Source organism: Rhinatrema bivittatum, chromosome 8, assembly GCF_901001135.1.
Source record: "Rhinatrema bivittatum chromosome 8, aRhiBiv1.1, whole genome shotgun sequence".
NCBI classification, from domain to species: Eukaryota; Metazoa; Chordata; class Amphibia; order Gymnophiona; family Rhinatrematidae; genus Rhinatrema; species Rhinatrema bivittatum.
The window spans coordinates 219,782,791-219,804,379 of NC_042622.1; the positions used below are offsets into that span (position 1 = coordinate 219,782,791).

At 48.9% G+C, this 21,589-nt stretch overlaps 2 protein-coding genes and 2 non-coding genes across 8 annotated transcripts in view; 2 read left to right on the plus strand and 2 right to left on the minus strand.

The window, feature by feature from the left end:
• The window catches only part of LOC115097508, an 18,792-nt gene extending 14,332 nt beyond the window's left edge, over window positions 1–4,460 (minus strand). The window contains exon 1 of the mRNA XM_029613429.1: window positions 4,337–4,460. The gene's annotated coding sequence lies outside the window, so the exon portion shown is untranslated. The remainder of the gene's footprint in view (window positions 1–4,336) is intronic.
• Window positions 3,652–3,758, plus strand: LOC115098410. Its single transcript, XR_003858500.1, has one exon. It is a non-coding gene; the product is annotated as a U6 spliceosomal RNA (small nuclear RNA).
• Window positions 3,976–4,082, minus strand: LOC115098411. Its single transcript, XR_003858501.1, has one exon. It is a non-coding gene; the product is annotated as a U6 spliceosomal RNA (small nuclear RNA).
• TMEM259 (transmembrane protein 259) lies at window positions 4,291–21,360 on the plus strand. Of its 5 annotated transcripts, XM_029613423.1 has the most exons (12): window positions 4,291–4,785; window positions 6,370–6,615; window positions 7,358–7,535; window positions 15,518–15,628; window positions 16,710–16,832; window positions 16,979–17,079; window positions 17,168–17,225; window positions 17,630–17,713; window positions 18,277–18,409; window positions 18,685–18,784; window positions 19,073–19,472; window positions 19,503–21,360. In XM_029613423.1, exons 1-12 carry the CDS (start codon window positions 4,300–4,302, stop codon window positions 19,922–19,924), a joined length of 2,442 nt encoding a protein of 813 aa, XP_029469283.1. In that variant the 5' UTR covers window positions 4,291–4,299; the 3' UTR covers window positions 19,925–21,360. The 5 variants fall into 5 exon arrangements, with proteins under 5 accessions (XP_029469283.1, XP_029469282.1, XP_029469285.1 ...); XM_029613422.1 differs by having other exon boundaries at window positions 19,073–21,360; XM_029613425.1 differs by lacking the exon at window positions 15,518–15,628 and having other exon boundaries at window positions 19,073–21,360.
• Window positions 21,361–21,589: the final 229 nt, after the last annotated feature.

The window sequence follows — 21,589 nt, forward strand, 5'->3', positions numbered from 1 at the left end:
GTATGTGAGCTAGTGTGTGCATGTGGCCAAGCCTGTGCAAACTTGGGTGCTCTTGTGCACACTTGTATGTGCTTGTGCGTGCTTGGATGCACTTATATGAGCGCGTGCAAACTTGTGTGTGTACTTATGCCTGTCTCTCCCTGTGCATGGAAGTGTGATAGACAGGGGCTTCGTAGACAGAGCATATTAGCTAACATTCCCCAACCTTGCTCATGTTATCTGGTCAATAATAGTGTTACGTTTGCAGGCTCACAGGCTGCCCCTGCGAGCCAGCGCACTCATCCCAAGCTACCGCCGGTGACACAGCCTCACGGCAGGGTTGCCACCGCCATCACAAACGCAATGTTTCCTCTAAGTGTGCGCCTAGCCTTATAGGCCCTACAGCGGGAATTCCTCCAGATGTTGCAGGAAGATGACATCACACGGCCGGGTGTTTAAACTCCATCTGTGCCACAGACTGACAATTTCAGCATCAGGTCGCCTGCCTTCCACAGTAGTGAGTTGCTACTTCGCGTTTCTGATCCTGTTGTCCTGCCTGCTTTGTCTCTCCAGCCCTGCCTGCTTGCCTGCCTGGTCTTTCCCAGCACAGCCTGGCCTTGGACTGGCTCTCGGATTTGACTTTAACCTGGACCTTGACTATCCTTGCCTGCCACCTGCCTCTGACCCTAGCCACGACCAGGACTTCCCACGCTACTACATTTCACAAGAATCACACCTAAGTCCTGCTGGCCCCCAGAACCCAAGGACTCAACCTAAGGGGAAAGGGGCTGGTATAGGTGAAGCCCTAGACCGGTCTCGCACCAACCTAATCCCACCAGGTGTTGGGTAGGACCTTCAGGACCTTCCTTGTAGGTCCACAGCAACGAGGGTCCACAAACCTTGCAAACAGCCTGGGTGTGTTTATTTGCCTGGTCCTGTGCCTGCGTGTGTGTGTCTGGCTCTGTCTGCCTGCGTGTGTGTGAGTATGGGTGCCTGTGTGTGCATGTGCCTATCTTTGTGTGTGTATGTGTGTGTGTGTGTGTGTGTGTGAGAGAGAAAGACAGGGCTTTGCAAACAGATCATATTGTCTTCACTGGCTCCCAATCAAACACAGAATCCTCTATAAATCCCTATCATTAATCCACAAAGCCATCTATAACTCCACTCCAATGGACCTCACCATCCCTTTACAGCTTCACTCCACCTCTCGTCCGACTAGACAAGCTCAGAAGGGCACGCTAAGAGCCCATCCTCTCAAGACTTCACTTAGCAAAAGAGCTATTTCCACTGCTGGTCCTAATCTTTGGAACTCACTACCACCAGACCATAGAATTGAACAATCGACTCCCACCTTTAAAAAAAGACTAAAGACCTGGTTGTTCAACCAAGCATTCTCTTAATCTTAAACTCAATATCTAAGCTTTGATCTCCAGGACGTTCCACTACTCTGTATATAATTACTCCTATTAAGTTATTATTATTTATTTTTTTCCAAGTTCTTTTTACCCTGTTCATTGTAAGACATTATTCTTTATACTGTCAATCTATTGTTGTAATGTAAACCGAAATGATTAGTAACTTTGTTACCAGAACTTCGGTATATAAAACTGTTAAATAAATAAAAAATAAATACAGTGCACCTTCAACTGTTTCAGAAGCCACCGAGTGACCATAGACAGACACAACAGTGTGACCAGACCAACTGTGCGACTGACCAACCAACCAACCCACATAAATCTTGTATGAAACGTGCCCATTGTTGTCTGGTCTATAACAGCCTGTGTATGCCTATGTGTGTTCCTGTGTGTGTGAGGTGCCTGTGTGTGTATCTGTGTGTGTCTATGCCTGTGCCTGTGTGTGTATGTATCTGTGTGTGTCTATGCCTGTGTGTGTATGTGCCTGTGTGTGTGTGTATCTGTGTGTGTCTATGCCTGTGCCTGTGTGTGTCTATGCCTGTGAGTGTATATGCCTGTCCGTGTGTGTGTGGGGGGGGGGGGGGGGGGGGGGGGGAGAGACAGGGCTTTGCAAACAGATCACATTGTCTTTGCACAGTGCACTTCAGCTGCTCCTGGAGCCACATAGTGGCCACAGACAGACAGACACAACAGTGTGACTGATGGATTGTGTGACTGACTGACCAACCAACCGACACAAGTCTTGTATGTATATACTAGTGAAAAGCACCCAGTGTTGTCTGGTCTATAACAGTTTGTGTGTGTGTGTGTGTGTGTGTGTGTGTGAGAGAGAGCCTGAGCCTGTGTGTGTTTGGGCGAGCCTGTGTGGGTGTGGATGCCTCTGTCTGTCTGTGTGGGTGCCAATGCCTGTGTGTGTTTTTGGGGGAGCCTGTGTACGTGTGTGCCTGCGCCTGTGAGTGTTGGGGGGCCTCAGCCTATGTGTGTGGGGATCTGTGCCTGTGAGTATATGTCTGCTTGTGTGTGTGTATGCTGGCTTGCACGTGGATGGCTATGCCTGTGTGTTTTTGCCCTGCCTGCCTGTGTATATGTGTGTTTGTATACATTTGCAAGCCTGTGTGCATGTGCGAGCTAGTGTGTGTGCATGTAGGAGCTTGTGTGCACACTTGTGCATGCTTGCACAAGCTTGTGCATGTGCTTGTGTATGCTTGTAAGAATTTGCATTTGTTCTCATTCACTTGAGCAAATTTACGTGCATGCTTGTGTGTGCCTATGTGTGTGTACCTTTGCCTGCCTGTCCTCGAGTGTAAGAGTATGAGAGATGGCTTCACAAACAGTGTCACCGACACGAGTGACTGACAACCGACACAAACTTTTTAGTTATCTATATATATAGATATTGATATATACAGCTCTCAGGCCCTGAGCTGTTTTTTTTTCCTGTTTAATTTCCTCACCTAAAGATCTGTGCTGGGTCCGGGACAGGCCAAATGAGATGAGAGGTGAGCTGGGGATAGGGGGAAAAGGTAGCACAAGCCTCAAGGTTCACCTAAGGTGCTTAATACACTTGCACTAACCCAGAGACGTAGTGATAGATACAAGTGAGGTCTGTCACTCCTGCATTACTTTGGTCTCAGTAGAGGGGTTTAAAACATCAGATCCTTATATTAGGATAACAATGCCTGGAATTGCAGGAGAGCGTGGGTTACCTTTCTACAACAGAAGAAGCCCCTTTGAAATCTGTTTATTTAGTTTAGCACAGTCTAAGAATACAACACAGAATGCCCATAGCTTTGCAATTCCTATTGCCTTATATCTCTTTTAGTCAAATAATGACATTAATATTGCATCACAGCATTTTTGCAAAAGCACACTGTCATCCACATTCTTACAGATTAATCACAAACTATGCCCAAACAACTTACTCAAGCATATTACGAAACACTCCTGGTAATACTTCAAGCTGCCGTTGGGCAGCCAATCTGGTAAAAGAAGGAGGAGTCAATGTCCGAGGATGCTAATTTGCAAAAGAAGATACATGGCTTTTCCATGAAGTGTACTGCTGCTGATTCAGAAAAGGGAGTAAACTAAAAACCGTAGCAAAACATAAACTTTTTCTTGTATTTATTTATGTTACATGCACATTATATTCTGTTGAAGAGTGCTATATTTTTTTTTAAATGTATAAACTTGATCACCATAACATAAAAGTAATGCATCCGTTAGGGATATAAATACTATTGCAGCCGCTGAGAATGTCGTGCTCGCTTCGGCAGCACATATACTAAAATTGGAACGATACAGAGAAGATTAGCATGGCCCCTGCGCAAGGATGACACGCAAATTCGTGAAGCGTTCCATATTTTGTTACTCAGAATTGGTTGTCTAATCTCAACAATAAAACTATGGAACTGCTTGAATTTGCATGTCATTTTTACTAATCCTGAATAATTCATGAATTTTCATGTTATCCTTTCTAATCCTGAACTATAAAAACATGTAACAGTTCTCGAATTCGCGCGTCATGGTTGCTAATTCTGAATAATTCATTAGTTTTCCTGTCATCCTTGCTAATCCTGAGTAACAAAATATGGAACGCTTCACGAATTTGCGTGTCATCCTTGCGCAGGGGCCATGCTAATCTTCTCTGTATCGTTCCAATTTTAGTATATGTGCTGCCGAAGCAAGCACGACTATGTAGACCGCCGCAGCCTTATTTATCTCCCTGAACTCGTAAACATTTTAGGGTTGTGGTGAGGCTGATTATGACAAAAGATTATTACTCATTAAACACAATATCTACATCACGAAAATTATAGACTAGTGGTATTCTTCCTTTCAATTACTTATATATTTTTCTTTTTTCCTTACATAATTCAGGCATAGCGTGTTTCTAACGTGTCAGTGTATGCATATGCTAAATAGGTGCAAAGATGATGACGTACCACTGAGTCCTCCAGGAGCAGGCGGATTGCTGCTCGCCTCCATCCCAGAGTTCCCCGGGCGGCGCTTGTCTTGGCAGCCTCACGGTTCGTTGTCAGGTCCTGACAGCGCAGGAAGCGGAAGGAGAGTCGAGGCCGGGGCCCCACGGGCGAAGAAGAGTGCTCGTATACCGGGCCCGATTGAGCGATGTGGAGACCGTTCCCAGGAGAGGCGGGAGCCTGAGAGCACGGTGTCCGCGCAGACAAACCTCAAGATGTCGGAGAATCAGGGCCCCCCCAACAATCCCCTGAATAACGGGAACCGCGCGCGGAACCCGGTGCTGAACCCGAACCCGCTGATTAACGTGCGGGATCGACTCTTTCACGCGCTCTTCTTCAAGATGGCTGTCACCTATGCCCGCCTTTTCCCGGCCTCTTTCCGCAGGGTCTTCGAATTCTTCGTGTTGCTGAAGGTGAGAGCCTGGGGGGGGGGGGGGGTGGTCCCTGCCCAGGAGAGCTTGAAGGAGAGAACGAGACTTTCCCTAGATCGGAGGTCCGAGGCTGGGGAAGGGAATAAGGGTCCCTGCCCCAGCGAGCTTCCGTCCGAGACTGAAGGAGAACAGAAGTGCCTTGCTGGGTCAGAGCAAGGTCCAGCAAAGCCCAGCATCCTGTCTCTCACAGTGGCTGGCATGGGTCACCAGTATTTGGCACGTCCCAAAAAAGTAAAATTATTTACGAAGTCTTGCTGGCTAACCGTCCTTTATTTACTTATTCCATCCACTCGTGATTTTATAAACCTTCATCATATCCCCTCTCAAGTCTTTTTTTTTTTTTTTTTTTTCCCGAGCTGAAGAGGCCCTAACCTGTTCAGCTCTTCATAGGGGAGCCATTCCATCCTCTCTAATTTTTGTCACCCTCCTCGGCTCCTTTTCTAGTTCCATTGTATCTTTTTGAGATGCAGCAACCAGAACTGCACACAATATTCAGTGTGAGGCTGCACCATGGATTGATAGAGGCAATATAATGTTTTCCATTTTATTCTTTGTTCCTTTTTGGATTATTTCTAATGTTCTGTTTGATTTTTGTCTCGCCACCATATACTGAGGTGAGGATTTCAATGTATTATCCTTGGTAACATTAAGATCCTTTTCCTGAGTGACATCCTGAGTACTAGTCCTTAATGGGAATAAGGGGGAGACATGTGAACTCTAGTTGCAGAAGAGAGTTTGGGATTAATGATAGAGGTTGGATTGTTTGGGGAAGGACTGTGTCCTTCCCCAAACACTTACACTTGGATGTTGTCAGACATCAGTTCTCCAAGCTTAGTTGACTTTTGAAGATTTACATACAATGGGCAGTCATGTTATTTTCAGCCTCTGTTTTCCCCTGTTTGTGGTAGTAGACATAGAGCTATCCTATAAAGTGTTTCTAACATGCAATTTATTTAATGACTCTGGGAAAGTTACTATGCAAAGAATAATGGATTGTAAGAAGCTAGGGAGGGGATTGGTGCTGTAGGATTACTGGAGAACTCTGATATTCAACAGGGTAGTGTAACTAGCTGAAGATAATGTTTGAACAAGATCAGTAAGCAGTGGTAGGGGTGGGAGAGGCAATGGAATTGAGAGAGATAGGTAGTTAGGTAGCTGCAGAGCAAGACAGAGTCAACCAAAGAGAGAGAGTGTAATCAACAGCCAGAGAGAGAGAGAAGAAAAAAAAATAGGCAACCAGAGAGAGAAAGGGACATATTTACCTGTTTGGCCAGTCAGGCTGCCTGATATGGGTTGCATAGTCCAATTACAAATAACACCAAAACCTAGAACTTCACAACTGAAATGCAAACAGTGAAGCTGTGTGTGCCCTGCATCCTCTGCCATGCCTGAACCTAAAGGTTTTTGATGTTTGAGGTAGATTGTGGAAAACTTTCCCTCTCCACTTCAGCAATGCAGGGTTGTTTTTCTTAATTCTTGAAAAGATTGGGCAAGGAGGCAGTTACTTGAGATACTTTGTGCATCATCACTGCTGTCTCTTGTTTTCTCTCACCTGTCTTGACACAGGCTCTCTTTGTGCTCTCTATCTTGGCTTACATCCACATCGCTTTTTCTCGCTCTCCAATCAACTGTCTGGAACATGTTCGGGACAAATGGCCCCGAGATGGCATCCTGCGGGTGGAAATCCAGCATAACTCCAGCCGGGCCCCCATCTTCTTGCAGTTCTATGAGACTGAAAACTTCCCTGGAATGGTGAAGGAGGATGAGGAGGAGGAAATGAGCGTGGACATGTTTGAAAACAGCTCAATTAAGGTACCGTGACTAGAGAGGGGGTAGTGATGGCTGCCTAATGCCAGTTTTGTTCTATCAGTGTTGGGTGTAATCTGGTATTCCGAGAGCAGTAGAGAAGAGGAGGTGACAGGGCATATAAATATAAAATGAAATACTCTTGTACAGCGCATTGGGAGACCTCACCTAGAATATTATTTCTACTTCTGGTGGCCATACCTGCAAAACACTGTAGGCAGGCTGGAAGCAATCCAGAGAAAGGCAACCAAAAGACCAATGAGATGGGATTTAAGGAGAGAAAAGGAGAACCAGTGTGTATATGACAGACAATAAGATTTGCCATACTGGGTGAGACCAAAGGTTCATCAAGCTCCGTATCCTGTTTCCAACAGTGGCCAATCCAAGTCACAAGTACCTGGCAGGATGTCAGAAGGTTGATAGATTCCATGCTGCTTATCCCAGAGCTAAGCAGTGGATGTCCTTTAACCCCCTGTGATTAATTGGAGCATCATTTTGTTACTTCCTATTTAAAATATAGGGTAATATCCTTTCCCCAAATTCCCCAAATTCCTGCTACCCAAGAGTTGGGAGACCTGGGGTAGATCCAGAGGAAGACAACCAAAAAGCTATCTGGTTTGCCCTTCTGAGAGGAGGGAGTGGAGATATGATAGATGTATGATGGACAGGATGCTTCAGAATAAGATATGAGGCACTGTTGCTACTCACAGGAGCTCACATTGTCACTCCTTTCAATCATTTTCAACAGTTTGAGTTAGACATTGAGCCAAAAGTCTTCTTGAAGCCTTCTCTGGCTAGCAGCACGGAGGCCATGACCCACATGGCCCAGAATGAAAGCCAGGAACTCTCCTTTAGTGAGACGACTGCTAAAGGCGTACAGCCACTCAGCGAGACTGTCTCCGAGTTTGAAATGTTGGCCAAAGCAGGTAAATATCTCCCTTTCTCTCTCTGGCTGTTGATCACCCGCTTTCTATTTGGTTGAGCTCTTCTTGCTCTATGGCTGCCTAACTACCTATCTCTCTCAATTTCACTGCCTCTCCCACCCCCACCCACTTCTCTCACTCTCTCTTCTTTCTCTCTGTGTTCTCTTTTTCATTCTTTCTCCTCTGTGCCTCCAAGCCTGCTGTCTATTGACTTCTTTCTCTGTTGTTGGCTTTTTGCTTTATCCCACCATCCCCCTCCCAACTTCTCCTTCTTTCTATGCTGCCTCTCTGTTGTCTTCTCTGCTGCTCCAAGCCTGTTGTTTGCGCTCTGCCCGTACTCTCTCCCAAGGCTCTTGTATAGTAGTTGCACTGGTTGGATGTTTTGAGTCTGAGGGATTATTGGAGAGGGTGGTGGGGGAAAAGGGGTTGACACCCTGCTATAAGCTCTTTTATGGCAGAACTTGTTACTTTTCACAGCTGATGGAAGAGAAAAGGGCACTGAAAGCTGAGGTAACACCATTTCCCTGTACGTACCCGGATCAGTCCAGACTCCTGGGTTTTGCCTCCCCTTCAGCAGATGGAGACAGAGAAGTTTTTGACTGACACTGTCACTTAAATTGAGGTGCCACCTGCATTTCATCAGTATTTCTTTGTCTCCAGCAGATGGTGGAGGTGCAGAATCCTGTAGTCTGAAAAAGAAAGCTATTTAAAAAAAAATAATAATAATAATAGACAGATTTGTCACTCTACAGCCTCCCAGGGGGTAGTCAGGTCCTGGTGGGACCATCCCCTCTGGTACTGAGGCATCTGAGCAGGGGGTCTGAGACCTTGGAGTTCATTCTTTGCAGCCGCCAGGGTTGAAACCGGGGAGCCCGGTTCACTCACCCTGCAGGGAAGAGTCAGGAGCCTGTTGCTAAAGATCACTGATTTAAAAAACAAACAAAAAAAACCAAAACCTCGCCAGCTGGGCCACGCTGAGTTGAGCTGTGAGGGGCATTCCTGAGGTAGGCTGTGCACCCCGACTCCGTCGTTTCGCTCTTCGGGAAGTTTTTTCTTCTTCTCTGCTGTTCCGGCGCTCTTCTTCCGCAGTCTCTCCTCCGGCTGCCTTGCGCATGGTGCAGCCTGCACTGCCTGCGGTGCTGCGTGGGCATGCCGTCCTCTGTGTGGAGTGTCTCCCGGGGGGGGGGGGGGGGGGGGAGTACCTCCGGATCAGTGGCGCGAGGGATCCTCGAAGCATCTGTTCCCGCTGAGCATGGGAGCAGAGGTCATTTTGGCTACGTTCGCACAGCCTGTGGAGGAGGAAGGGGATTTCCCTCCTTCGTTGTCGCCACATCCTGAGGTCTCCGGGGGGGGGGGGGGGACCAGACACAAAAATGCGGCGGTTGAGGATTTTTCTTCTGCGGAGGAGCCCAGCAAATGGAGACAGAGAGAGTTTTACTGACACTGCCATTTAACCTAAGGTATCACATTCAGTCCCTCAGAATTTCTCTGTCTCCAGCAGATGGTGGAGGTGCAAAGCCTGCAGTTTCCAGTCTGAGTTTTAGGAAGGAAAAAAAAAGGATTGTACTACAGATTCCAGCCTCCCAGGGGGTTGTTAGGTCCTGGTGGGGCCATCCCCTCTGGTTTAAGAGGCAGACGAGCCTTTTCAAGTTCACTCCTTGAGTAGGGGGGGTGCCGGTACACTCGCATTGGGCCTGCAGCCATTCTCTGAGTAAAATGCTTATTTCTTTTCTATTTGTTAAAGATTTTATTGGGAAAAAAAAAAAAAAGAGCATAAGAGTCCCTTTAAAGTCCGGACGGGCAGCTTGTGTAGTTGGGGGCGGCCATGGGACGGCTCACTGTTGACCCGACCCTGCTCCTTAATCGTTCGAGCAGCTCGGTATTTCTCCCTATTCCTTTGGAAGCTTTCGAGTTTACTGCCTGGCGCCAGTGTTCATGCCACGTGGCGCAGCCTGTGCTGCCCGCGGGGACACACGCGAGTCTCTCGCGCGACAGTAAATGCTTCCGGTGCCTCTCTGGTAGGGAGGGCGCTTCAGGGAGCACAGCAGCAGTGAATTCAGCCAGGTGCTGAGAGCCTGGGAGGCGCTCGCCGATGCGACAGCCTGCCAACGGTCCCTTACCGATAAGCGCAGGAACGGCAGCCATTTTTCGTAAGTTCAGGCCGGCCGCACGGGAGGGGGAGAGGGATGGGGATTTTCCTTCCCTGTTATCTCTGGTGGTGGTGGCCTCTGGAGGAAGGGCTACCAAAATTATAAGGGGAATGGAACAACTCCCCTATGAGGAAAGACTAAAGAGGTTAGGACTTTTCAGCTTGGAGAAGAGACGGCTGAGGGGGGATATGATAGAGGTGTTTAAAATCATGAGAGGTCTAGAACAGGTAGATGTGAATAGGTTATTTACTCTTTCGGATAGTAGAAAGACTAGGGGGCACTCCATGAAGTTAGCATGTGGCACATTTAAAACTAATCGGAGAAAGTTCTTTTTTACTCAACGCACAATTAAACTCTGGAATTTGTTGCCAGAGGATGTGGTTTGTGCAGTTAGTGTAGCTGTGTTTAAAAAAGGATTGGATAAGTTCTTGGAGGAGAAGTCCATTACCTGCTATTAAGTTCACTTAGAGAATAGCCACTGCCATTAGCAATGGTAACATGGAATAGACTTAGTTTTTGGGTACTTGCCAGGTTCTTATGGCCTGCATTGGCCACTGTTGGAAACAGGATGCTGGGCTTGATGGACCCTTGGTCTGACCCAGTATGGCATGTTCTTATGTTCTTATGTTCTTAAGGCACTGATGGGGGCCCCTTCAGCAAGTGAGGAGGACCCCTGGGACGTCTCTGATGCTTTCTCTTCTTCTTTCTCTTCAGGTTTTGTGATGTTTTTGCACAAAGCCTATAAGGCTCTGAGGTCCACACGGCACAAGTCGGAGTAGGGGGCCATCATGCTGCCAGCCAAGAGATCTGGGCCATGAGGGTCAGGCGGCTCCTGAGGACTACAGTGCTGCCGCCCACCACGGATAGCTCCTCCGATGTTTCGGGAGCTGATGACCAGCCAGCAAAGGATCCTCTGGGATCGGATCTGGGCTTTTTAAAGGACCTGTCTATTGACGGCGATGATCCAAACGATTCCACAAGGAGGAGCTAGGTCCCCTGATACCGGTGGTCCTAGAGGCACTTGGTATGGACGTTCTGCGGGAGGACTCCAAATTGGGATCAGTGGACCCAGTCATAGTTGGCCTCAGGGGTCCAGCGAGGTCCTTTCCGTTTCACAAGTTCGTCAGCGCATTACTGTTTAGGGAGTGGGATACTCCTGATACAGGCCTAAAGGTCAGCAGAGCCATGGATAAACTGTATCCTTTGCCAGAACTTTGCTGGAACTTCTGAAGGTCCTGAAGGTTGATGTGTCTATTTCAGCGGTCACTAAAAAGATGACCATTCTGGTTTCCAGGTCTGTGGCTCTGAAGGACCTTCAGGATAGGAAGTTGGAGGTGCACCTCAAGAACATTTTTGAGGTGTTGGCCCTTGGTGTTTGGGCTGCTATGTGTAGCAATTTTATGTTGAGGGCAGGCTTGAGCTGGGTACAGCAGTTGCAGTCGAACAGGTCCTTGTCTGAATCTGAGACCCAACAGGCAGAGCAGCTGGAAGCCATTGTAGCTTATAGTGCGGATGCCTTGTATGATCTTCTCAGGACCTCCTCCAGGACAATGGTGTTGGCGGTCCTTGCCCAGTGGCTCCTCGGGTTGAGGAATTGGTCAGCCGACGTTTCATCCAAGTCTCAGTTACGAGCCTTACCTTTTAAAGGGAAGCTGCTCTTTGGCAAGGACTTGGAGGAGATGATAAAGTCTCTTGGTGAGAATAAGGTCCACAAACTGCTTGAAGATTAGCCGAAAGAGAAAAGTTCCTTTCCGTCTTGTGTCCACTTTAGAGGGAGTTGACGTTTTCGGCCATCCAGTGCGTCTGGAAGTACGCAGAGGCACATCTCAGACAGCCGTCCTGGAACCAGTTCTTTCGGGGGAGTAGATCTGGCAGGGATGGATCCTTTCAGGATGGAGGGGGGAGTCAAATCAGCCCAATGATGCGAGGCTAGTTTACTCCTTGGTTCTGGTGATTGGGGGCTGGCTGGCTGGCTCTGTTCTTTGAGGATTGGACCAAGATCATGTCCCACCAGTGGGACATGATCTTGGGTCTTAAGCGTGATAAGGCATGGTTACGCTTTAGAATTTGCTCAGCTGCTAAAAGATTGCACTTACAAAGAAAAGAAACTGGCGGTCCGAGAGATCATGTGTCACCTGCACAAGCTAGGAGAGGGGACAGGTCGTTATTCCATTTATTTCATAGTTCCCAAAAAGGAGGGCACGTTCTGTCCTAGCCTCTATTTAAAAAAAAAAAAAAAAAGTGAACGTGGCCCTGAAGATTCCTCGATTCCGAATGGAAACCCTGGGGTCGGTGACTGCCTTGGTGCACAAGAGGGTGTACCTAGCGTTTCTGGACTTAACAGAGGCGTATCTGCACATAGGGATTCCGCCAGATCATCAACGGTATCTGAGATTCTTGATTCTAGAAGAACATTTTCAGTTTTGTGCCCTGCCTTTCGGTCTGGCGACTGTGCTGCAGCTTTCCGGAGGGATGGGGTCCTGGTCCACCCCTATTTAGACAACTGGCTGATTCGGATAAAATCGGAAACCCTTTGTCGGCAGGCAGTGGACTTAGTCCTCTAACGCCTGCGGTCATTGGGGTGGATAGTCAATCTGTCCAAGAGTCATCTTGTCCCTTCCCAGAGTTTGGAATTCCTAGGTGTGCGTTCGAGACGAGGGTGGGGAAGATATTCCTCACCGAGGAGCGGATTTCCAAGTTGCAAGCTCAAGTTCACGGATTGTTGAAATGCAAGTACCCAAGGTCTGGGATTACTTACAAGTTCTCGGGTCTATGGCTTCCACCTTGGAAATGGTTTTGTGGGCGTTCGCTCATATGAGGCCTCTACCGTCGGCCTTACTGTCTCACTGGGACTCTCTGTCTGAGCAATTTCAGCTTCCTCTTCCCCTCTTGGAGTGTGCTCGATCCATTCTTTCCTGATGGCTCCTCCCAGACACGTTATGTCGGGGTGTAGACCTGGACATTCCGGTCTGGACGATCGTCTCCACCGATGCCAGTCTCTCCGACTGGGGAGCAATGTGACGGAACCAGTCTGTGCAAGGGCGGTGGTCAGCGGAGGAAGCCTTGATGTCCATCAATCGTCTTGCAGGACCAAGAACACAGCTCTCGTCACTAGTGTTCTTACCCCTAGTGGGAGGAAGGCCGGTGAAGATCTTGTCGGACAGTGTGACTACAGTGGCATGTATCAACTAACAGGGGGGCACCAAGAGTCGAGCAGTAGCTCAAGAAGCCCGGACTTTGATCGCTTAGGTGGATCATTATCTGAAGCGATTGGCAGCCTCCCACATAGCAGGCACTGACAACGTGCAAGCGGACTTTCTGAGCCAGCAACAGCTTGATCCTGGAGAGTGGGAGCTGTCAGAGGAAGCGATGTGCCTCATCAGTCGGAGATGGGGCATGCTGTGCGTGGACTTGATGGCGACCTTCCACAATACCAAGGCTCCGCGTTTCTTCAGCTGGCAAAGAGAAAGAGGAGCAGGGGGGGTGGATGCCCTGGTTCTGCCTTGGCTGGTGGACATCCTTCTGTATGTGTTTCCTCTGTGGCCATTGGAAGATAAGATCGTAAGACGCATAGCTCATCTGCCGAATCTTCTGCACCAAGGTCCCGTTTGTTTCGACCAGGCAGATCACTTTTGTCTAGTGGCTTGGCTTTTAGAGGCAGCGTTTGAGAGAGAGAGAGAGAGATTATTCAGAAGGAGTCATCGCTACCCTATTGCAATCTAGGAAGACTTCCACGTCCCTGGCATATGCAAGAGTCTGGAAAGTGTTTGAGGCCTAGTGTTCCGAGCAGAAGGTGGCTCCCATGCAAGCTTCAGTGGCACATGTCCTGACCTTTTTAACAGGAGGGTTTGGTCAAAGGTAAATCTTTTAATTCCCTCTGGGTTCAGGTAGTGGCTTTAGGCTGCCTTCGAGGTAAGGTTCACGTAGTTTCTCTGGCAGCTCATCCGGACATTGAGTGTTTTCTTCGGGGAGCGAAGCATTTGCACCCTCTTGTTCGGAAGCCTTGCCCTTCCTGGAGTCTTAACGTGGTCCTAAGGGGCCTGTGCGCCCCTCCGTTTGAACCTCTAAGACGAGCCACTATGAAGGATCTCACCTTGAAGGTGGTTTTCTTGGTGCCAATCTGCTCGGCGCGCCGAATCTCCGAGCTTCAGGCACTGTTGTGCAAAGAACCCTTTTTGAAGATTTTGGATGAGGATGTGCCCTTGAGAATGGTTCCATCTTTTCTGCAGGAGGTGGTGTCGTGTGTGTGTCCCCCCCCCCCCCACACACACTTAAACCAGTCAGTAGAGCCTCCCGTCCTTCCCAAATCTGTGTCCTGTTTCCTCAAGCTATGGAGTTAGGACAGTTAGACGTTGCGGTACCTGGAAGTTATGAACAGCTTTCATTTGTCGGATCATCTTTTTGTGCTTTGGCGTGGTGCCAAAACGGGTCATAAGGCTTCAAGAGCCACAATTGTGAGGTGGTTGGAAGAGGCAATTAGCTCTGCGTATATCTGTCAGGGTTGCACATTCTTCCTGTTCTCAGGCGGCCTTCCGGGCCGAGTGTCCCCTGGTTAGGGAAGCTTGGGTACATCCCAGAAGTCTGGACTGATCCGGGTACTGTACAGGGAAAGGAAAATTGGTTCTTACCTGCTAATTTTCGTTGCTGTAGTACCACGGATCAGTCCAGAGTCTCGCCCACTGGAGGAAAGGGAGATTTGGAGAGACCGCTCAATCAGTTTTTGTGTAATTACTCTGAAGAATGGCACAGGTTTTTTATTAGTCCTACACAAGGTTTTTGTGTGGGCGCGGTTTTCAGTTCAAGTTTTCCTCTTCCCTCTGCTCGTTCAAGGGGGTTAGTTATTAAAGCTGTTGGTCTTGTTTCTTTCATTTCTGGCTTGGGTACAGATTAATACTGAAGGACTGAAGGTGTGGCACCTTGGGTTAAGTGTCAGTGTCAGTAAAACTTTCTCTGTCTCCTTCTGCTGGAGGGGAGGCAAAACCCAGGAGTCTGGACTGATCCGTGGTACTACAAGAACGAAAATTAGCAGGTAAGAACCAATTTTCCTTTATCAGTGACTCTACCATGGCAAAACATCAGACTGAGTCACAAACTAATAGACTGCAGGTATAGTGCTTTCCACCCTTTTTATAAAGCATTGAGCCTCATCCGCGATGTGACGCTGGGATTCTGGGGCTCCCAGTAGCAACTGTGTATCGTGGAAAGCCACATCGTGCTGTCGGATAAAGTGGCTTCTTTGTAACAGTAACTGCATAGAACTGAGATTTGTAAGGGATAGGGTTTGGTCTAGCAGTTTCCTCCTCTTTTGGGCTTCCAGCTCAGACAGAACCACTTGGGATTTTTATAGTATCTCCCTCCTAACTTGGTCCTGTCATCACAGCTACGATCCTGGGCCAGCGGTCACAAGCCAGGATTCCCTGTGGCCGTCTCTCTTGACTTCCCCCTCCTTGGTTCCACTGTTTATCTCAGCTGTCCTGGTGCAGTGCAGTGTCCTGGAAGTGAGGTCTTGGGCCCGGAGCCTGCGAGTTGCTTTTTCACTTGGCCTTTTCAGACCTTTCCATCCAGCTTTCATCAGGGAGCCGCTATCATGCACAAACTCTTGGCATGTTCCTTCTCATCTTGTTCTGGTTTCTCAGATGTGTTCTTCCCCAGTGAGCCTTAGTTCCATTGGGCAAGCAGGATGTAGCCCCAGGCAAAGCTGCTTCCGGTGCTGCTGTCTGTACCATGGCAAGCTCCTGTCTATACAGCCAGCAGCTGGTACCATAAACAATACTGGAGTTCAGCCCTCAGAGGGGGCAATACCCAGCCGGTGATAACACAGATTCTGTCTTGCAGTATGGCCACAGGAGGAATATATTGTGGAATATTCACTGGAGTACGGCTTCCTGCGCTTATCCCAAAGCACCCGCCAGCGGCTGAACATCCCAGTCATGGTGGTGACATTGGGTGAGTGAATCCTTAGCCTGGATCTGCCTCGCCTCACAGGATCTCACACTCTTCCAGTTTGATTTTTGCTCACTTTCTTTGCCTTGTCATAGTTTATCAATTCTTTTTCTTTTAGAGGTCAATATTCAAAAATCTGCTGAGCAAGCTGGATCTGGATATTGGGTGGCACTGATCTTGCTAAATTTTAGAGGCACAGATTTAGGACAGATATGTGTGCGGCCGGAGTTGTCTGCACAGGTTTAGCCAGGATGCACAGAGTATTGCGCTACTCTACTAAATTTTAAAAGCTCCAGCTCGGCCCTTTTCTTACCCAGCTATATATATGTGCAAAAAGCAATTTTTCTTGCCAGGTAATGGGGGGAATTTTGAACAGGTAAGACTTATCTGGCTAAAACTACTACTATTGCCACTACTACTACTATTTAACGTTTCTATAGCGCTACTCGACATAAGCAGTGCTGTACAAACAACACATGAGACAGTCCCTGCTCAATAGTGCTTACAATCTAATCAAGACAGATAGACAGGGCAAGAGACTTGGAGAGTTTCATATAGTAAGGCAATTGTTAAAATTAGTTAATGAGGCTGAGGTGAACCATCCGGCTTAAGATTTAAAAGCAGTCTCTAGAAGGTGGGTATTTAGATGGGATTTGAGCAAGGCAATCTTTTGAATATCAACCTCTGGCCTCTCTGAGCTATTCTTGTGTTTTCTTAAAGTAATCTTATTGTCAGAAATGTTCATTTCTTCTGGTGCCAAAAGGAAGCCCCAGTGAGCTACTCGAGTGTGTGTGTGAAGATGCAGAGCTTCTGACCTGGCAATGATAATTGAGTCATACATGCTGAGCTGACGTAACATTAAGGCTCGGGCGTGTCCTTGTCGCCCGTCTCTTACGTTTAAGCTTCTGGTGCACTTTGCAAGGAAGTTCTCTTGGTAATTTTCAGTTCTTTGAATACAGGACTCTTCCTTAGTGTCTTGGTGAAGCGGTTGGGGACAGGGAGGCAGCTGTTTTGGCTGCCTGGGTCACAGAATTTTCTCTGCACAGAGACTGAGGGGTCCGTTCTTGATGTGTTTATCTGGCAGATCCTATGCGTGACCTTTGTTTTGGAGACCGCTTCAGCCGTCTACTCCTGGATGAGTTTCTGGGCTATGATGATATTCTCATGTCCAGTGTGAAGGCCCTGGCAGAGAACGAGGAGAACAAAGGTATGGCATGTAGGGAATCCTTTGAGGCACGAGTGCTGCCTGGCCATCTTGGGGATATGTTCAGCCTGCATCAGCTGGTCTGTACAGAGAATGTAGTGCGGGGGACGTACACAATCCTGCCTCATTGCACACTCCTTTCCCGACAGGGTTCCTGCGCAATGTGGTGTCTGGAGAGCATTACCGCTTTGTCAGCATGTGGATGGCTCGCACCTCTTACCTAGCTGCCTTCATTATTATGGTCATATTCGTAAGTAGTTGTGGCTGCAGTTGTGTAGATGTGGGGACTGTGCAGGGCCCCACCTGTCCAGGCTCACCTTTCCGTTTTCCCTTTTCAGACCCTGTCCGTCTCGATGCTGCTGCGTTATTCACACCATCAGATCTTTGTTTTCATTGGTAAGTCCTGTCCGTTTTGGACTGTTTTCTGTCTTATGTTTAAGATGCCCTAGAGTGTAGAGGTGTGGTATCCATACTGGTTCTGGGAAAAAAAAATGGATTCTTTGCAGGTTGGTAGAGTATGAGAATTTATCCCCAGATGATGATGATCTCCAGGATCGGAAGAAGGAGCCTGACTCGCAGCTTCATCTGTGGATAATTCTATTGGACTGGGCTGGGAAGAGTCAGGTCCGTGGGCTTATTTACAGCTTGGTGAGCGTGCAGGCTCTGGGGGGGATGTCTAAGAGGACTCTGCTCTGCGCTGTGACAAGTTGGTACAAGGTTGTTCCTCAGAGAGCAGCCGATCCCTTCATCACCTCCTAGCTCCTGCTCTGGTTTCTCACTTGCCTCTGTGTTTCTTGCAGTGGATCTGTTACAGATGCTGGAGCTGAACATGACCATCGCCTTCCCTGCTGCTCCCTTACTCACCGTCATCCTAGCTCTCGTCGGTGAGTTTCTCTGTGCCCTGGACTGCAGGGGAGTTCAGAGACCTTTTGTGGCTTCTCCAACCAGACCATATTTCCCTCTCAGGCCTGACACGGTGTACTGGCAGTCTCGGGCCACGTCTGCAGCCACCAACTTTGGGGGAAGAAGCTCCAGAAGTGCTTTTTTTGAACGGGAGACACTGCCTGTACTTTCTCCTCTTTCAGTTCAGTCTGAACGCGCACAGCTCAGAATTCATGGTAATACTGAGTTTTGCCCATCAAAGTTCTGATGCTTGGCAACTATGGTGGCATTAGCTTGGGGAAGCCAAGGGAAGCCTTTTATTTCTCGTTGGTGTCAGGCGGTGTGAGGGCAGGTTTTCTCTCCCCCCTGCAGCCGTGGCGCCTTTAGGGTTGGGACTAGCCCTTCCCGTGGGAAGTGTCATCAGCAGGGTTGAGGGCTGCTCTTTTCTGGGCTGCTCTGCTCTGTTTTAGTTTCCTGCCCAGGATCCAGACATTCTCCGTCCAAAGCACCCTTGTTTCATGGAGAGCAGCTACTGAGTGACATAACCGATATATGTTTCCGGCAGGTATGGAGGCCATCATGTCCGAATTCTTCAATGATACAACCACGGCCTTTTACATCATTCTGATTGTGTGGCTGGCAGACCAGTATGATGCCATCTGTTGTCACACCAGCACCAGCAAGAGGCACTGGCTGAGGTGAGTGTTCCCCGCACTGCCAGGAGCAGTGAGCATTGCATGCGTGCTGACATCTCGGACGGAGGTAAGCGCGCTGGGTGCTGCAAGGGGGAGTTAAGAGGACCGGCTGGGACATGGACACTCCTGTCCTGGCTGGAGGTAAACGCACTGGAGGTCACAGCTGCTGGCCCCAGGTGCCAGCCGGAGGTAAGAGCACTCACCCAGATTGCCAGGGACAGCACTGGCATGCAGATCATGGGCTGCCTCGTATAATGGTCCGTCTTTTGTCTTCCCAGGTTCTTCTATTTATACCACTTTGCTTTCTACGCCTATCACTACCGATTCAATGGGCAGTACAGCAGCCTGGCACTGGTCACCTCCTGGCTCTTTGTGCAGGTATGCAGCAGCCTGCCGCTCGGGTGCTAACTTGGTGTCCCTTGGGTGATTCTGGTCTACGCATGTACCCCAGAAAGCTTAGTAAAGTCTATAACAGAGTGAGCTGCTGTGCAGAGGAAGAGGGGCTGCTTTGGCATCGGGATGGGGGCAGCAGGACCCAGGAGCTCAGAGGAGAGGAAGAAACTCCAGGGATTGGGCCCAGAAAGGACTCCTGCATGGGCTGGTGTGTGGCTATATCTGATATTTGGAGAGTGATGCTTCCCCCCCCCCCCCCCCTTTATTTTGCAGCATTCGATGATCTATTTCTTTCATCACTATGAACTTCCAGCTATTTTACAGCAGATACGCATTCAAGAGATGTTACTGCAAAACCAGCAGGCAGGGCAGGGGAACCAGACCACGTTACAGGACAGTCTGAACAATAACAGCACCGTGGCTGCCGCAGCAGCCCCACGTGCAAACCCGGCCACTGCACTCGACAGCCCCCAGGCCCTGGACCAGGCTCCTGCCACCAGCCTGGCCACAGACTTGAACTGGGCGGCGGACCCGGCAGCTGTTCTTACCGAATCTTCCTTCATGTCGCATCTGAGCACCTCCCTGCGTCGCGCAGCGGCTGACGGGGCCGCAGTGGACTCCATGGTGACATCTGCAATGGCCAATGGGGCCCCAGGAGAGACTGCAGTGCTGATGGCAGCAACGGCTGATGGGGACCCTGCGGTGGCAGCAACGGCTGATGGGGACCCTGCGGTGGCAGCAACGGCTGATGGGGCCCCAGGGGACTCTACGGCTGCGATGGCAGCAGCAGCCAGGGCTGATGGGGCCCCAGGGAGCTCATCAGATGTAGTGTTCTTTGGGTTAAGCAGTGATTGTTCTATTACAGCCACTACAACTTCACAAACGAGTGATCCCCAGACTTGCAGGGGACCACAGGACATCATGGATGCCAGTACCATGGATCAGACTGAATCCAGCGCTTGCACTGCTGGAAAGGACTGTGCCTCGGACAGAAAGCTGCTCCAGGGGTCTCAGAGCTGTGGCCCTAGTCCCGATACCAGAACCTCTAAGGAGAGACCTCCCCATCCCTCCCAAACTTCTGGAGACGGCACGGCCTCCTGTGTGGAGCTCGGCAGCCCTTGCTGAGTCTGTGCTTCCAATGACATGGCCCACTCTCTCTAATCTTTACTTTTTATTATTTTTAAATTGCTCAGAATGAATAGCTCGTTTAATCACAGACACTCAAATCACTGTAGCTTGCATTACAGGCAAGGGGGCTCCAGGAGTGGGTGGTGTGTCTCTCTCTTTAGGTAAAGCCATTAGCAGGAAATGAATGTTTGTAAGCCTCCGTCAGAATGCTGTTCTCGGCTGGGGTTTCGTGATGATTGACATGTGACCTGGCCTCGGTTGCACTCTGGGCTCACAGAAGTGAGTGAGAGGTGAGATGTGCTGCTTGTGCAACAGACTGACGGCTGCTTGGAAGCCTCTGGCGAGAGCATTCCAAACCCAGCCGCAGGCCCAGATTCTGCCGCTTCCCGGAGCCCCTACTGTGCTTCTTCGCTAAGCATTGGGGAAATAGAAGCTGCAGGCTTCGTAGAAAAGTGGCAGAAGAAGCGGCATTGGCAGCTAGGCCCCCCCCCTCCCCCCCTTCACTGAGGGTCTTACGAAATTTTAGACTTCCTGTAGCTATAAGACTTCAGGAAACCTTCAGAATTATTTGTTAGTCTAGTGATTTGAACTGTAAACCACTCAGATCAGCTCAATTACCCTTGAATCCCAGCCTAGACTGAATTTGGTTTCCCCCCCCCCCAGGCAGGCTGTTGGAAAGAGGGGACAGTTTTGTCAAGCCTGGGCTGGGGAGGATGCGCTGTCATTGTTCTTTTTTTCTGCACTTTGCTTCGTGTGTGTCTTGCTCAGGTTTTGGTGCTTTTCCCCATAGGCTGGGACACCTTGAAGCTCTCCGTGCCAGGTGTTCCCTTCTGGATTTATACAGAGAAATTGTTCAGCTTGGTTCTGCAGACCCAGGTAGCTGTAAATGAGGGAGAAGTTCTTTATAATCCAGTGAGCTTTCTGCAATATAAAAAAAAAAAAGAGGGAACAGAACTCTTTGTAAGCCCTTCTTTCTGATACGGATTATGCTTCCTGGCCAGGCAGATCCGAGGTTTCCTTGGGGGATGGGGGGCTCACCGTTGCTGGGCGTTGTGCACTGTGCTGAGCTGCTCCACCTGTGTTAGAAAGCACTACGGCTATCCGAATGCACAGGGAAGGAAAACCAGGCTGCTCTACCCAGGGGTCTTTAACAGCTTGGTCATAGCAGACTCCTAATACTAGGGAAAGGAGTTTGGGCAGATGTGGAAAACCACAATCAAGCTCCTTCCCCGCTCCCCCCCCCCCCCCCCCCCCCCCCGGCAGAGCTGCTGTTTCAGATAAAGACAGAGTGGCAGGAATCTGAGTAGGTTTTTATGACAAGGAATTAAATAAATGAAAGGAGAAATAGATGATGTGGAAATGGTTCATTCCATTCAATTTAATAGTGATGTATAAAATGTGTTTGTATATATGATAATAAATATATCTGACTATTTGGTGACTGTTTTCATTTGTTCTGCATTGATCACACCAATGTGGAGGTGGTGCAGTGGTATTATGAGACAGAGGTAAGTCTGCTCAGGAGTATTGACCTTATTAAATGGTAGGGAGGAATGGCATGGATAGGTTTTCGGGATGTAGATCAATGCTGCTCAGTAACAGCTCTTGGTTCCTGTTCGTACCCCGGATCAGTCCAGATAAGTGGATTTACACATCCCTACC

What these genes read in the sequence shown, in the direction of transcription:
- TMEM259 (XM_029613422.1), top strand. Translation starts at nt 4,300, where the DNA reads ATGCATATGCTAAATAGGTGCAAAGATGATGACGTACCACTGAGTCCT. An exon ending in AGAGAACGAGGAGAACAAAG is followed by an intron (nt 16,833 to 16,978) that starts GTATGGCATGTA and finishes CTTTCCCGACAG; the next exon opens with GGTTCCTGCGCAATGTGGTG. An exon ending in TCAGATCTTTGTTTTCATTG is followed by an intron (nt 17,226 to 17,629) that starts GTAAGTCCTGTC and finishes TGTTTCTTGCAG; the next exon opens with TGGATCTGTTACAGATGCTG.